Source organism: Epinephelus moara, chromosome 3 (genome assembly GCF_006386435.1).
Source record: "Epinephelus moara isolate mb chromosome 3, YSFRI_EMoa_1.0, whole genome shotgun sequence".
In the NCBI taxonomy this organism is placed as follows: domain Eukaryota; kingdom Metazoa; phylum Chordata; class Actinopteri; order Perciformes; family Serranidae; genus Epinephelus; species Epinephelus moara.
Window position 1 is genome coordinate 2,712,928 of NC_065508.1, and position 13,145 is coordinate 2,726,072.

Below are 13,145 nucleotides of genomic sequence, written 5' to 3' on the forward strand. Positions count from 1 at the left end.
CTAAGTTGCAGTTTGCGAGCTATGACTTCGCTTCAGACTCTTTGACGAACAACAAAGAAACAAACGAAGAAAGTCGCAGCTTTACTGTTTGACCTACATTTTATCTGAGTTTTATTTTGAAGGGGGGAAAAACAACAACACCGGATGTGACCCTCTTAGGTTTGCTGCTAATGCTAATGGACCCGGAAAGGTAAAGCAGCACTCCGAAGATGGCCGGGGTGTTTGAGGTGGAGGTTGATGGTGTAGAGCACGACCATGGGCTGGAGCATCACGATGAACCGCACCAGGTGAGGGTGGTGGGCCACGGTGAGGTGTTGTGACAGATTAAATAGATGGGGGTTAAATTATAAAGTGGTTCCAGCTGCCTACTCGGAGCTCTGTGCTAGCTAGCAGCTAATCACGGGTGTAGCCTAAGCGGCTAGCTGCTGTTAAGCGATGTTACCAATCACAGGTATGGAGTGTGGATAAAAATGCATCGTCCATTGTTCCTAAGTGATTGCGCTTGGTTTGATGAAACAGCAGTGTAAGGGTGAAACGCCATGAGAGCATTTTGTTAGCTATGCTAAGCCAGTTAGCCGACTAACGTTCAAATCATATAGGTGCTTTCATTTGGTCAAAGTAACCCAGACGCTGGTTGTTTTTTAAATAATGCTTTTTAGTTTCTTTGTCACACCTGTATGTTCACTGTTAAGTTAAAAAGATTAACTCTACAAATAAAGCTGATGTGGCTGCTCGGGTCAAAGGTCACGAACGCCTTTGCTGTTCCAAGAGGTGTGTCTGTTGAGCTAAGGGAAGCAACCAAACCACTTCCTGTGTTACTTCAATCCTCTAGTCAAACCAAAGCTAAATGTCAAACTGACACACAGTGTGCAGCAGACACCACAGAGTGAACTAAAAGCTATTACAGCTGGCCAAGTGTAGGTGTAGTTACCAAATGTGCAGCGGAGGCAGAATTGCTGCGTGACTGGCATCACAATAGGCTGACAAAAACACACAAGACCCTCGTGTTTGGTTCACTGATGATTTAAGTATTGTGTTGTTTGAATTGAAATCTGTGCCTGAGGGACTTTATGTGCCCTTGTGACCTGTTTTACCTGTCTCATGTGTAATGAGATGAGAGAGCATGCAGGTACTCAAAAATGTATTAATCTGCAGTCTACATACATGTCAGCAGCATGGATTTGTGTCTAATCCTGACGCTGTTTTCAAACATCAGTTCAAATGTGCAAAAGGGCAAATGATAACTCAGTCAGGATAATGAGGTGTACTTAGCAGGATGACGATGATGAGTAAGACATGGGTGTTAGCCCTTAGCTCGATACTTGATAGTGCCACCACTGCCAGCCTTCATTCATCTGCCTTATTTGGCAGATAGGAAGTAGGCTCAAGCGGTATCTATTTTGTCATACCTTTCTGACCGTTCACTGGGGTAAACGGTATATGACAGTATTTGTATTTAAGAGGGAAAAAATAACTCAGCCACTGATTATATATGTCACTGTTATGTATGTCACTGTCTAGCCCACAATAATGTGTTTCTAATATGCAGTTAACCCACTAAGACAGGTGTTGCTGGGTTTAAAATACTCATGGCTGATAAATTACTGAATAGCTTGGAAATAAGCGGCCTTCCTGCTGGAGGACCTGATGACACTTGTTGCCAGGGTGGATTTTGAAACAACAGTGGGCTGAATGGAGATACTGTGTCGAATAAAATCGCGTGGCTAATAAACTGCTTTTGTTGTTGGAAGAAGTCATTTCAAAATAAAGTTATTTGTAGAAATACTACTGAACGGGAGCAGAGACATTTTTTCGTTTTTACTAGTCTTGTAACATAATCCCCACAACTCACAGTTGCCATCTTTCTTAGCTCAGCTGCCTGATCCAATAGCAGAGACTGACCGAATACTGAATGAATACATTGCCACAATAGAGCATCTCTATCAGTTTTGTAGAAAGTAGAAGCATCTGCATTTTGAACGTGACTTAAAATCATACCTTTGGGATTTATGAATATCTTGATATACTGTAATACTTTTATACTGCACAAGCCTAACAGGAAGCTCTAATATAAGAGAACATCTCATCAGTTCTTGCTGCCAGCTGTTAACTTCAGTCATGGTTAAGTAGCTAAACAAGCTCAACAGCTTGGGTGGAACTGTAGCTGCTTAACACACTTTGCACATTTTAATAGCTTTACTCTTGTTCTGGGTCCATTAGCATACATTTCTGTTTTGTTAACCTGTCAACCAGCTTTGACACACCTGCATTCTCTTCATCTTACTGCACAACCTAAATACAATGCCTTAATTCAAATTATTATTTTAGCAACTCTGTAATTGGTATGCAATGTATGATGTGGGGTTTAAATTCAGCTGTGTGAGGTGATGCTTTTATCAGTTATGTTTTTTTTAAAATGGTATTTCTTTATATCTACAAACTATTACATAATATGGGTCAGAATGGCAAATGTTTATTAGTCCTTTGTTAAAATGATGTTTACACAGTGCACTCTGCTAAAGCACACTATCGTAGCTTTCCCTAATTATAGTTTTGAAGTGTGTTCTCTTTCCTCAAAATGGCTAAAATGTGATGTTATCATCAGTTTGTTCAGCTGCTTATTTGAAACAGTGTCAGAAATAATAGTTATTGTTTTGTCTTCTCTTTTCTTCAGTTTGATGTGTCCAAGCTCTCACCAGAGGAGAAGTGGAGGTTAGTATCTTTGCCACATCTTTAATGGATAGTGTATTTATTTCTGTACCTTATATGATATGATTATTTTCAATCTGAATGCATTTATGTAATATCATGGATGTATTGCCAGTTTAAAATAAAGTTTTTGCACTTAAGGGTGCAGAGTTACACTTACAAGCATTTTTATTCATTAATTCACAAGGTTTTGAGTAAAGAATATAACTTTACACATCCTAACCGAGATCTTTTATCAGACTTTTTTTGGACAGAGAGTTCCTTACACTTAGAACTGACTAATGAAAAACGAATCAGATAATAATGTCAGCTGTTAGGTTGGCCAGTCTCGATATACAGTAACATTTCATGATTTCTGGATATTGAAGTTCATGCTTCTAACACTTCACCAACGTCAATGTGTAGAGCTGCACAGTGCAAATTTAAGGGCACGCCTCATTGTTATGAAATAACATATTTTGTGACTCCTAGCTGCGTAACATTAGTTGAGTATGTTCTTCCTTTTTTCCACAGAGTGGAGCATGCAAGAATGCATGCCAAACACAAAGGTCATGAGGCCATGCACGCAGAGATGGTGTTGATCCTCATAGTCACCCTTGTCGTCGCCCAGCTAGTCCTTGTGCAGTGGAAACAGAGACATCCAAAGTCATACAATGTAAGACATAAAAGACATGAGCAACATGTTTGAAGCTCTGTATGTGACGCTTGGAATTACCCTCATGTGAAAACATATAATTAAAATAATTTGTGTTATTCGGATACAGATATATTTGATCCCTGAGCTAGAGGTGTGTGTCTGTATTTGTGATGGACAAGAATGGTATTAGAGAACATTACTTTTATTTTCTGTCCACGTGGCAGCACATGACTACATCAGTACTTGTTTCCTCAAATAACAATAAATATGGTACTTTCTTTCTTACCCAATACTGTCCAGATATGACCTGTTGTTGGTAGTGTACATGCATCTTCTAACACGTATGCTCTGCTGTCTTGTAGCTGGTGACTCTGTTCCAGATGTGGGTAGTTCCTCTCTACTTTACTACCAAACTGCACTGGTGGAGGTTCCTGATCACGTGGTTTATCTTCTCGGTCATCACAGCGTACATCTCCTACCGTGCCACTCGCAAGCCACTGGCCTGCACCACACCCAGGTATTATCATCATTTACATGTCATCAGATTCTATAAATGAAGAAATCTGCCCTTCCAGTATAGCAGGTTGAACTGTCCATGACGTATCCTGACATACTCTAACATATGCCTTCTCTTTGGCAACCATAGGTTGGTGTATAAGTGGTTCCTCCTTCTCTACAAGATCAGCTATGCCACAGGAATAGTTGGCTACAGTGTCGTCATGTTTACACTTTTTGGTATAAATCTAATATTCAGGTATGTATTGCCAGTTCCACGTCATTTCAGCGATGCCAAATTAACCATATCTAAAATTTAAAAAGGATTTTGGCTTTTTTTTTCTTTGTTTTTGACACTATTGAAAATAAAATCCTTCACACTGCAGGCTGCTGTTGACAGGAGTAGTCATCTTTTCAAGCTTGCCATTTTAGGATGTATGAAGCTCTGTTTCTTCCTGGTCTCTGTCTCACATGTAGCACTTTGCTGCCACTAGATGATGTTGTTTTGCCTTTTTAAATACCCTCTTTTGATCATCACTGCTCCTGCAACATTCACAGTCTGAGTCCCTAAATGCTTGACACTTCAGCTTTTTCTTAATTTCATGCCTTTTATAATCTGACTCTGTGGTTGGATGTCTGTCTTCTTTGTTTTCCCTCAAACTTTATTTATTGGGCTTTCAGATAACATCAGTACACCAAGTTTCAAATATGGATTTTAGTGATTACAAAACTGAGGATCAAAGAAAGAAAAGAAACAGAACACCTGAAGGAGAAAGTAAAAAACAAACAGAATCATTCACTAATGACGACTAAGAAATTATGTAGTTATGTGGCAACCGTAAAAGTAAACATATACATACACTTGCACATATGAGGAGTATTCAACGATAAAACACAAAGTGAATGATTTCAATAGATTAGGTAGGTACACTGAAAATAGGTTGTCAGAGTTTGTCAGTCCGGGATGGTAGTTAAGGTCAGTTTGTCAGCAAATGCAAAAAATGGTCCCCATGTCTTCATAAAATGAGCGGACAATCCACTCAGAGTACACGTCATGTTTTTCCACATTAACGAGGTAGAGGATGTCCATTATCCAAGAGTGATGGGAAGGTGGAGCGGGGGATTTCCACTTGACAAGAATCAAGCGTCCAGCCAAGAGTCACAAAAGCTATAAAGTTCTTCATATAATTTTATGTTGCAGGCATAAATGTGACAAAGGCAGTGATTGCAGATGGTTTGAAGGTTGCTTGTCTTTTTAAGCACTGAAGCACCACTTGAATACAGCACCTACTAGTATTATAGAATGCATCAGGAAAAAGAGCAAATAACACTCAGTGACTGCTTCTTCATGTTGCTTACATAATCTGTGGCTGACAACAGGTGTATGTAGTTAAAGATAAACTCTGGTTGAATGAGAAGTAAACATCATGTGATAAGTTTCTGCACACATTTCCACTGCGAGCGCATTAGCAGTGACATACTAACACGCGTAGTTATCACAGAAACTTCCCTTTACGCAAGAAAACAACTAATGTCTCCTCACTCTGTTCCTGATGGTCAGAGAAATGAGAGTATTTATATTTTCGGCCTCAGACACAGTCACCAGAAGGAAGTGAAAGTTGCTCCTTTTAACTGAATTTAAAACAAGCCTATGGTAGTTCATGGTCTGTTATTCATGAAAGCGTCTGAACGAACAAAGAGCTGTTTTTACAGGTTGTTATGCAGCAATTTAATGATTGTGCAGTCATTCATTTCTTCACAAAGAACCTTAACAAGATCTGTTATAGTTACATTAGTTTAGCAAGGCTGCGCCATAATGCACCTTCTAATTAGTTAAAACTTTCCAGACATCACTCACTACATGTAAATGAGGTCATATGATTCTACAGTATATTGACAGTTATCAAACTAAATTAACTGAAGATGCTACATGTGTGTAATTATTCAGTTTTAAAATTAAAACAGGGACTTCTTTTATTTATAATCATCTTAGTTGATGTTGCCGTGTGCTGTGAGATTATCAGCTCCTCTTAAAGAACCCATGTATGCTGACCACCCCCAAAATAGACTAACAGGAAGGTACCTTAAATGTTTCCTACTATCCTTCGTGAATGAAACAATTTTCCACTTCCCACCTAGAAATGCCACCTCACATAATACTTCCTTGCATTTGAGAAAGAACGTTTGGTCATTTCTTGGAACAGCTAGTTGTCAGAACATCATCAAAAGTTTTTTATCCAATATGGGAAACGGCATTTTGGTTTGCGTATGTGTGAATATGTGTGTGTGTGTAAACGAGCATGACATCAGCATACTACAATTTAAGCACATTAATGTTGTCTTCCAAAACATGTAAATTTAGCTGTACATTGAAAATACAGACATATAAAACAGACGTATCTGTTTTTATGGAATAAATAAATGTTAATGTTGAACACCAGCTGAGCGGTGACTCCCATATAGTGCCTTCTGTGTCCAGGATAAAGCCGGAGGATGCAATGGACTTTGGCGTTTCACTATTATTCTACGGTCTGTACTACGGGGTCCTGGGAAGGGACTTTGCAGAGATGTGTGCAGACTTCATGGCTTCAACCGTTGGTGTAAGTGGCCAGATTGTAGACACTGAATGTTTCTGTGAAGGTAGCGACTGTAAGCTAAAATATCATTTTAACGCTTTTATTTTTTTAGTATTACAGTGCGTCCGGCATGCCAACCAAGCACCTCTCCGACAATATCTGTGCTGTGTGCGGCCAGCCCATCCTCGTAGATGTCAGTGAGGAGGGGATCATCGAGAACACGTACAGACTATCATGCAACCATGTGTATCCTTTTTTTGTGAGATATATTTTCACGCTGCTATCTTTATCTCAGTGAAAAAGAAGTTGAGTTGCTCAATAGAGTTTTTCATGCCTATAAAAGGTGTCGTCATGGGTTTGTGTTGGAACTATATTGTGCACACAGTTGGCGGCATAAAGGGGAATTACTAGAGTTAATTTGACCTTTATGCCAGATTGATGTTATGACAGTCTGTTTATCTGAAATTGTATTACTTCCCCCATAGATATCATCAGCTCCTTGTCCACTATAAACAAACTGTAAACATGCAACCGTTTACAGATTAGTACAGAGAAGTGCATGCTGTGAGTTATAATTATAGAGGTCCAGTGTGTGGCATTTAGAGACACATATTGGCAGGAATGGTATATGATGTTTTAACCTTTTTCATTGGTGTTTAATATCCTGAAAATAAGAATCATTGTGTTTTTGTTACATCAGAATGAGCAGTTTACATCTACATATAGAGCGGGATCTCTTCAACAGAGTCCACCATGTTGTTCTACAGAAGCCCAAAGTGGACAAAACAAAAATTCTGACTTTCAATAGGGCCATTTGCATTTTCCTGTTTTTGCTAGGGTTACACAATAAATCAAAATAATATCAAAATCGCAATGTGGCCAAGTGAAATATCTAAATCACAGGAGCTGCAATTTCTCGATAAAGATAAAATTTGTCACAACATACATTATAAATGAAGCATTGTGGTGTTACAGAGATGCCCTGGCCTACATTTTGATTTGATTTGATTTCTTTATTTAAGTGTCATGCTTCAAAGAAGCCCAGCCCTTATGGGCTTATAAGACACTTTATCTCAAAAACAGAAACAATGATCAAACATACAAGTTGGAAACAACCAAGATACAAAACAAATGTGCAATAATACAGATGTACAATAGTAGGATGTAAATACAACAGTCCTCATGATTAGGACAGTGAACCCTAATCTAATCCACTGATATATCTCACTTAAAGAGCAAGGATTGCCTTCTATTCCAGGCTTTGAAAATAAAATTAGCAGTCTTAAAAACCTCAGTCTTAAATAACCACTCCAACTTCTGGCCATCATCCGCCCAAAATAAATCAGCTTTTTGTTTTTGCATTTCATCAAACAAGGGAACCCTTAAGTCCTCATACAGTGAACAATAAAACATAAAATGAAATTAATTTTCAACCTCTTTCAGATCACAGACATTACATATCCTATTGTCTTCAGGTACCGCAGTAAACCGCCCCACTTCAATAGCGAGGGGAAGGATACCAGCTCTCAGCTGAGCACACAGTGACCTCTGGCTTCTGGTTAGAAAGGAAGTAACGTAGGGTTCATACAAATCATATTTCAGATGTAAGGGAACATGTTTGTTGGGTATAGACCCAGCCAAAATCACATCATCATCATTTTAAGATTTGTTTCAGTGCCAATAAATTGCAAAAATTACAATTACCAATGAAATCGCAGCTCAACAACAGTATCAATAAAACAATATAACTTTTTTTTGCTTTGCATACTGTGCATCTCTAGATTTTGCATCAGCCATGGTAGTTCTCCTACACACTTTGCACATGGAGAAGTTTCAGTTCTGCAACCTCACTGCTAAATGCCACCAAATCCTACACACTGGACCTTCAAAGTAATAAAGGAAGTCATTTTATGTCCTTATAAGGTACTAACATGATTGTTTCTAAAACTGTTATTTTTGTATGCATTAATGTTGATTAACCAGTTTGATGCACTATGGCTGAAAATGCCCCAAAAAAAGCCAAATGCCTTAACTCCACGTCCAGATTCCATGAGTTCTGCATAAGAGGATGGTGTATCGTCGGGAAGAAGCAGATGTGCCCGTACTGCAAGGAGAAGGTGGATCTGAAGAGGATGTTCAGTAACCCGTATCCTTTTCATTCTTCGCACATGTGAGCTTGACCTGGTGTTTTTTTTGTGCTGCATTATTTCCCTGTTTGTTTTTGAATATCTTAATTTTACCTTAGTTAATTGTTCTAATTTTACCATAGTGTGCCCTCAGAGATGGTATAGAAGGTAAGTGAAAACAAGGTTTAGACCTAAAATGGGCATTTTCACAGATGACATCCAGCCAATATTCAGGAACCCCAATCATGCCAAGTCAGAGGAGGAAAATGTCCTTCTTGTTACAGAGGGGGAAGTTTGACAGTAAAGTTTAGGTGAATTTTCCAGGTGGCTCATAGCAGGCTTTTTGGAACGACATTTGAAACATTTATAGGTTGTATAACAAGTTCCTGTTCCTTTCTGTGGCCAAGAGTTTTCACTTCAGACATCTGTGTCAACTGTGCAACCTTCTAAAACAAATTATGCCCTTTACACAAACTGAAAGTTATTTCTACCTCCTGCTGGTCATGTGCCAACAGTTGTATGTGTTGAGGCTTTATATTAGAATCACTTGTTCCCCTTTTTCTTCATCATGTTTGATTGCTGCTGAAAGTTTTTTTCCTTAACCACTTCTTTAGCTGGGAGAGGCCACACGTCATGTATGGACAACTTTTAGACTGGCTTCGGTACTTGGTGGCCTGGCAGCCTGTCATTATTGGATTTGTGCAAGGCATCAACTACGTCCTGGGTCTGGAGTGACCTGCGACTCTCAGAAAATGGACATACACGCCATACGGGGAAGATATGCACTGGCTCAAAAGACTGAGGGCCTAACATTGAACTAAAACACCAATAAAAAGTGTCTATACTTTTTGTATATATTTATAGGCACATATTACCTGTATTTTACAGTTTATTTGAATTTTATTGGTAATCTGAATTTGGATGTCTGTGTCAATTTCCCAGGATTTGCTTCACACAGCATTACACCTTGATAATTGGTTTGTGCATCTTTTGGCCTAGTAAAGCGGTTCTAAAAATCACTAGAGGTGCTTTTTACTAATTTATGTCTTAAGTGTTTGTTAATTCTTTAGTTAAAGGACTGTGCTGGAGTTTTTCATCCTCATGTCTGATGGCTATCACACATGAGTAATAAAGGTTGAATGGAAATCAAAATTAGTAATTGATCCCTGTGCCTCCAAAATACACGCACACACACACACACACGCACAGTCTCCACAGACTTCCTCTGGCGTCAGTTTGCCGCTGCGTCATTTAAGGAATCACCCATATAGCTGTTTGACACAGTCATATGTCATGTGACGGGAGGCTTCGTCATAGTGTGAAAAAGTGTTAAGCGCACTAAAACAGAGGATTCCTCTTACAGTAGTTGTTAAGATGGAACTGGGTGTTACAGGATTTTAAAATGTCCTTGCTGTCACCATGGATACTCATCCATACCAACGGGGCAAAAACAGTCATGTTTACTTTGAACTTTACCCCTTGTACGATATCTTTCATCACAAAGTCTGTATGATTTAAAGAGGAGGAATGTCACTGTCTACCAAACAAAGTCTCTAAATGCATTTAGCCATACTGATAGGTTTGTTTCGGCTGTGCCAGATGTTATCTTTGAAACTACTTTTTACCTACGAAATAGTCGCCATGAAACTATTGACAGTGTTCTGAGGATTATTCTGAGTTTCTAAAGTGACACATTGCTGGATTCTATGCACTACTATTAAAATTTAACTCCACTGTATTGAATTAGCAAAAGAAATCTCAGAGGTGCATATCACAAAGCTTGGCCAAATGAAACCCAAACTATTGGTATGGCTAATAAATAAGAGAGAAAAGGTTTTGGTCATATTTGGTGCTGTTGGGACAAGTTTGCATCAAGGGCTTTCTGTCAGAAAGGGTTTTCTTGGTCAGGGTTAAGGGAAACAAATGTGGTTTGGGGTTAAAATGAACTGATCTCTGACAGAAAGCCTTCTAAGTAAACTTCTCCTCTGTGCATATTTGGTTAACTGTTCTGAAATTGGAGTGGCCCAGGAAGCACAAACCAAAGCTACGATTTGAGTTAGTAACTTGAATAAAACCGTTAATTCAAACTGAATTTGATCAGAAGAGGAGAGAATGATGATTCAGTCAATGTGAGTGCTGATGTCTTATTTTATGTGATCTGTTCAATCCAAGGACCCTTTACATGTGTATTTTCTAGTCATACATTGCTGGAAGATGGTTGGTTTTTGGAGGTACTGGTCACAGTAAATGGCTCATAATGTCAGCTATCTTTTACTTGGACCTCTCTCTCTCTCCAAACCCACACAGTGAAGGGACCGTGTACAACAAGGCTAACATGATCATTCTGTTTTTTTGTCAATGTTTTGATCAAGATCAGTTAATAAATGTCACATGGTTTAGATTGTGTGCAGATGTATTTATCCACGCATCCTTGAGGTTTATTTTGCCAACATTTAAAAAATTGACCACTGGGTGACATATATTGGGACGATTGGTATCACGAGATAGAGAGTGGTAAATTAGTCAGCAGTTTTGGTTTATGTAACCAGTGTGTGTGTTGACCAGTTAGTGAGGAAATCCCCACGTACGGCATGTCCAAGTATGAAGTGGGCGTAGGGAAGTGAATTACGGTTGTGTATATATAGTAATCCCAAACAGGCAGTCAACAGCAAAGAGGTCTCACTGGAGGAATCAAAATGAGCCTGTCGTCCGTGATCAAAGGTAGTAATGCTTTGTGATACCAACATCTGTCAGTTTCTTACTGTATTATGGCACTGGTTGTGACTGTGTTGTATCTCTGCAGCTTTCGGATCTCTGTGTCTGCTGGTTGTGGATGGATTTCCAGGTACGGTATAATTTGTGGGCAACACATTTTTTATTTTCATGTAATTTTATTTTTGTGCTAACCTAAATTTCTCCTTTAGTTTCTGAAGGTGAATCTCCAAAGATCATTGGGCCAGAACACGTCAAAATAAGAGCTCAGCCAGGTAACACTTCTGCACAAAACAAGTGTTTTTACAGCTTACAGAATCTGTTACTGGGTATTTTTATAATGAAGCTATTTGGAAGGGTTCCTGTATATGTGTTGGAGCTATGTCATATTGTGTATGATGGGTCTGGATGTGTCCTGGCTTACAGGTGATCAGCTGTTTCTTCACTGTGAAGCGACTGCAAACTGTGAAGATGTGACACTCATCTATTGGCTCGTCAATGACTCCTTCCCTGAAGACACCCCCAGCAATAGCAGAATAGTAGAATCAGAGGAGTGAGTATTATGAGTTTTCACTTTAATGGAAATAAAAGACAAAATGAAGGATTCTGAAACAAGCCCGTGACTAACGCAGTACTTTGTTTTAGATCATCTCTAGACGATGGTGCGATCCTACAGAGGAGTTTGCTGTTGAAGAAAGTCACGCCAGAAGACCTCAAATCCACCTTCACCTGTGTCGTGACAAACGCTACTGGAATGACTCGGAAGAATGTAACGTTAACAGCAGCAGTTACTAACGACTGTCATGGAGGAAAAAAGAGAAAACATGGCAGGTTAACGCTCTGAGACGTGTTTGACTTGCAAACAACTTTCACAAGAGCCAACTGTATCTGTGAATGTACTATTCTGTGCCATACTGTTGGTTTGAGAAAACTCTGCAGCAGAAATGTACAAAACTTGGGGTGCATTTGGTTCCACAATAGTGGATCTCTTTCCTATGATGGGTTCCAATCAGTGAGACAAGCTGTGTTAAAATGTAAGAAGCCACTCCTTTTGATCCTTTGGGAGGGAAAACTAGAGTGAGAGCAAACATTAACTGGAGTACATTACTGTCCTCTCCTGGTAAAGATTTCATGCATTTTGAGAACCACCATGTTTATACAAGAAACACAACGTCCAGAGGCAACACTTGTGGAACTGCATGCACCCTAAATTACTGCCCTTTAGATGCCTCTACTACACAAAGCTAATATTTACTGACTGCAGAATATATATAGAATATTGTAACAGTTAATTGCTGAGCTATTTGCTGTGATTGTGCATCATTTCAGTGTCCGTGTTCGTTGGCAATAAATACACATGGTTTGCTAAGAGAGTTTTCTTCTATTCATTTTAATCCAAACCACATTTTTTTTTCCTAACCTTACCCAGAAATTGCTTTCTGGTCAATTTCTCTCAACAGCCAATAAGGCATCTTGAAAGTGTATATTCTTGTAGCATATGAAAATACACTCATAATGAGACAAAGTCAAATCAGTCAATTCATCCACAAACTCCTCTGGGGTTTGAGGTTTATTATTAGTGTTGCCACCTTTTCCAAAGGGTATCATTGTCAGTACTATCATAACCTGTATAACATGCACTGAGATCAACACTTCCATGTGTGACAGAAACTGCAGCTCTTCAATGTGATTACTGCTTTACAAACCAAAACATTAAAGGATAACTTTGGTATTTTTCAACCTGGGCCCTATTTCCCCATGTGTATGTGTGCGTATGATTCATAGGTACAACTCGTTTTAAAATTGGTTCAGTATTGAGGGAGGCGGATGCAGCTGGCAGCCGCGAGGTAGATATGGGGGCAAATGCGTCCCGTATAAGTTTGCGCATTA

The 13,145-nt window shown here is 39.1% G+C and overlaps 2 protein-coding genes across 2 annotated transcripts; both read left to right on the forward strand.

Moving 5' to 3' along the window:
• The first annotated feature begins 152 nt into the window (after positions 1 to 152).
• rnf121 (ring finger protein 121) lies at positions 153 to 9,695 on the forward strand. Its single transcript, XM_050040169.1, has 9 exons — positions 153 to 287; positions 2,675 to 2,712; positions 3,223 to 3,364; positions 3,709 to 3,863; positions 3,993 to 4,100; positions 6,321 to 6,441; positions 6,530 to 6,663; positions 8,462 to 8,563; positions 9,158 to 9,695. Exons 1-9 carry the CDS (start codon positions 210 to 212, stop codon positions 9,276 to 9,278), a joined length of 999 nt encoding a protein of 332 aa, XP_049896126.1. The 5' UTR covers positions 153 to 209; the 3' UTR covers positions 9,279 to 9,695.
• Positions 9,696 to 9,837: 142 nt separating this feature from the next.
• On the forward strand, positions 9,838 to 12,624 carry LOC126387619 (interleukin-1 receptor accessory protein-like). The gene is made up of 5 exons (XM_050040176.1): positions 9,838 to 11,264; positions 11,347 to 11,388; positions 11,468 to 11,530; positions 11,682 to 11,808; positions 11,901 to 12,624. The coding sequence occupies exons 1-5, from the start codon at positions 11,240 to 11,242 to the stop codon at positions 12,097 to 12,099; spliced, it is 456 nt and encodes a 151-aa protein (XP_049896133.1). The 5' UTR covers positions 9,838 to 11,239; the 3' UTR covers positions 12,100 to 12,624.
• The last annotated feature ends 521 nt before the right edge of the window (positions 12,625 to 13,145 follow it).

Coding starts and splice junctions, on each gene's coding strand:
- rnf121 (XM_050040169.1), top strand. CDS start 210: ATGGCCGGGGTGTTTGAGGTGGAGGTTGATGGTGTAGAGCACGACCAT. Junction 288..2,674: donor ATCACGATGAACCGCACCAG/GTGAGGGTGGTG, acceptor TCTTTTCTTCAG/TTTGATGTGTCCAAGCTCTC. Junction 4,101..6,320: donor GGTATAAATCTAATATTCAG/GTATGTATTGCC, acceptor TTCTGTGTCCAG/GATAAAGCCGGAGGATGCAA.
- LOC126387619 (XM_050040176.1), top strand. CDS start 11,240: ATGAGCCTGTCGTCCGTGATCAAAG. Junction 11,265..11,346: donor CCTGTCGTCCGTGATCAAAG/GTAGTAATGCTT, acceptor GTATCTCTGCAG/CTTTCGGATCTCTGTGTCTG. Junction 11,809..11,900: donor AGAATAGTAGAATCAGAGGA/GTGAGTATTATG, acceptor ACTTTGTTTTAG/ATCATCTCTAGACGATGGTG.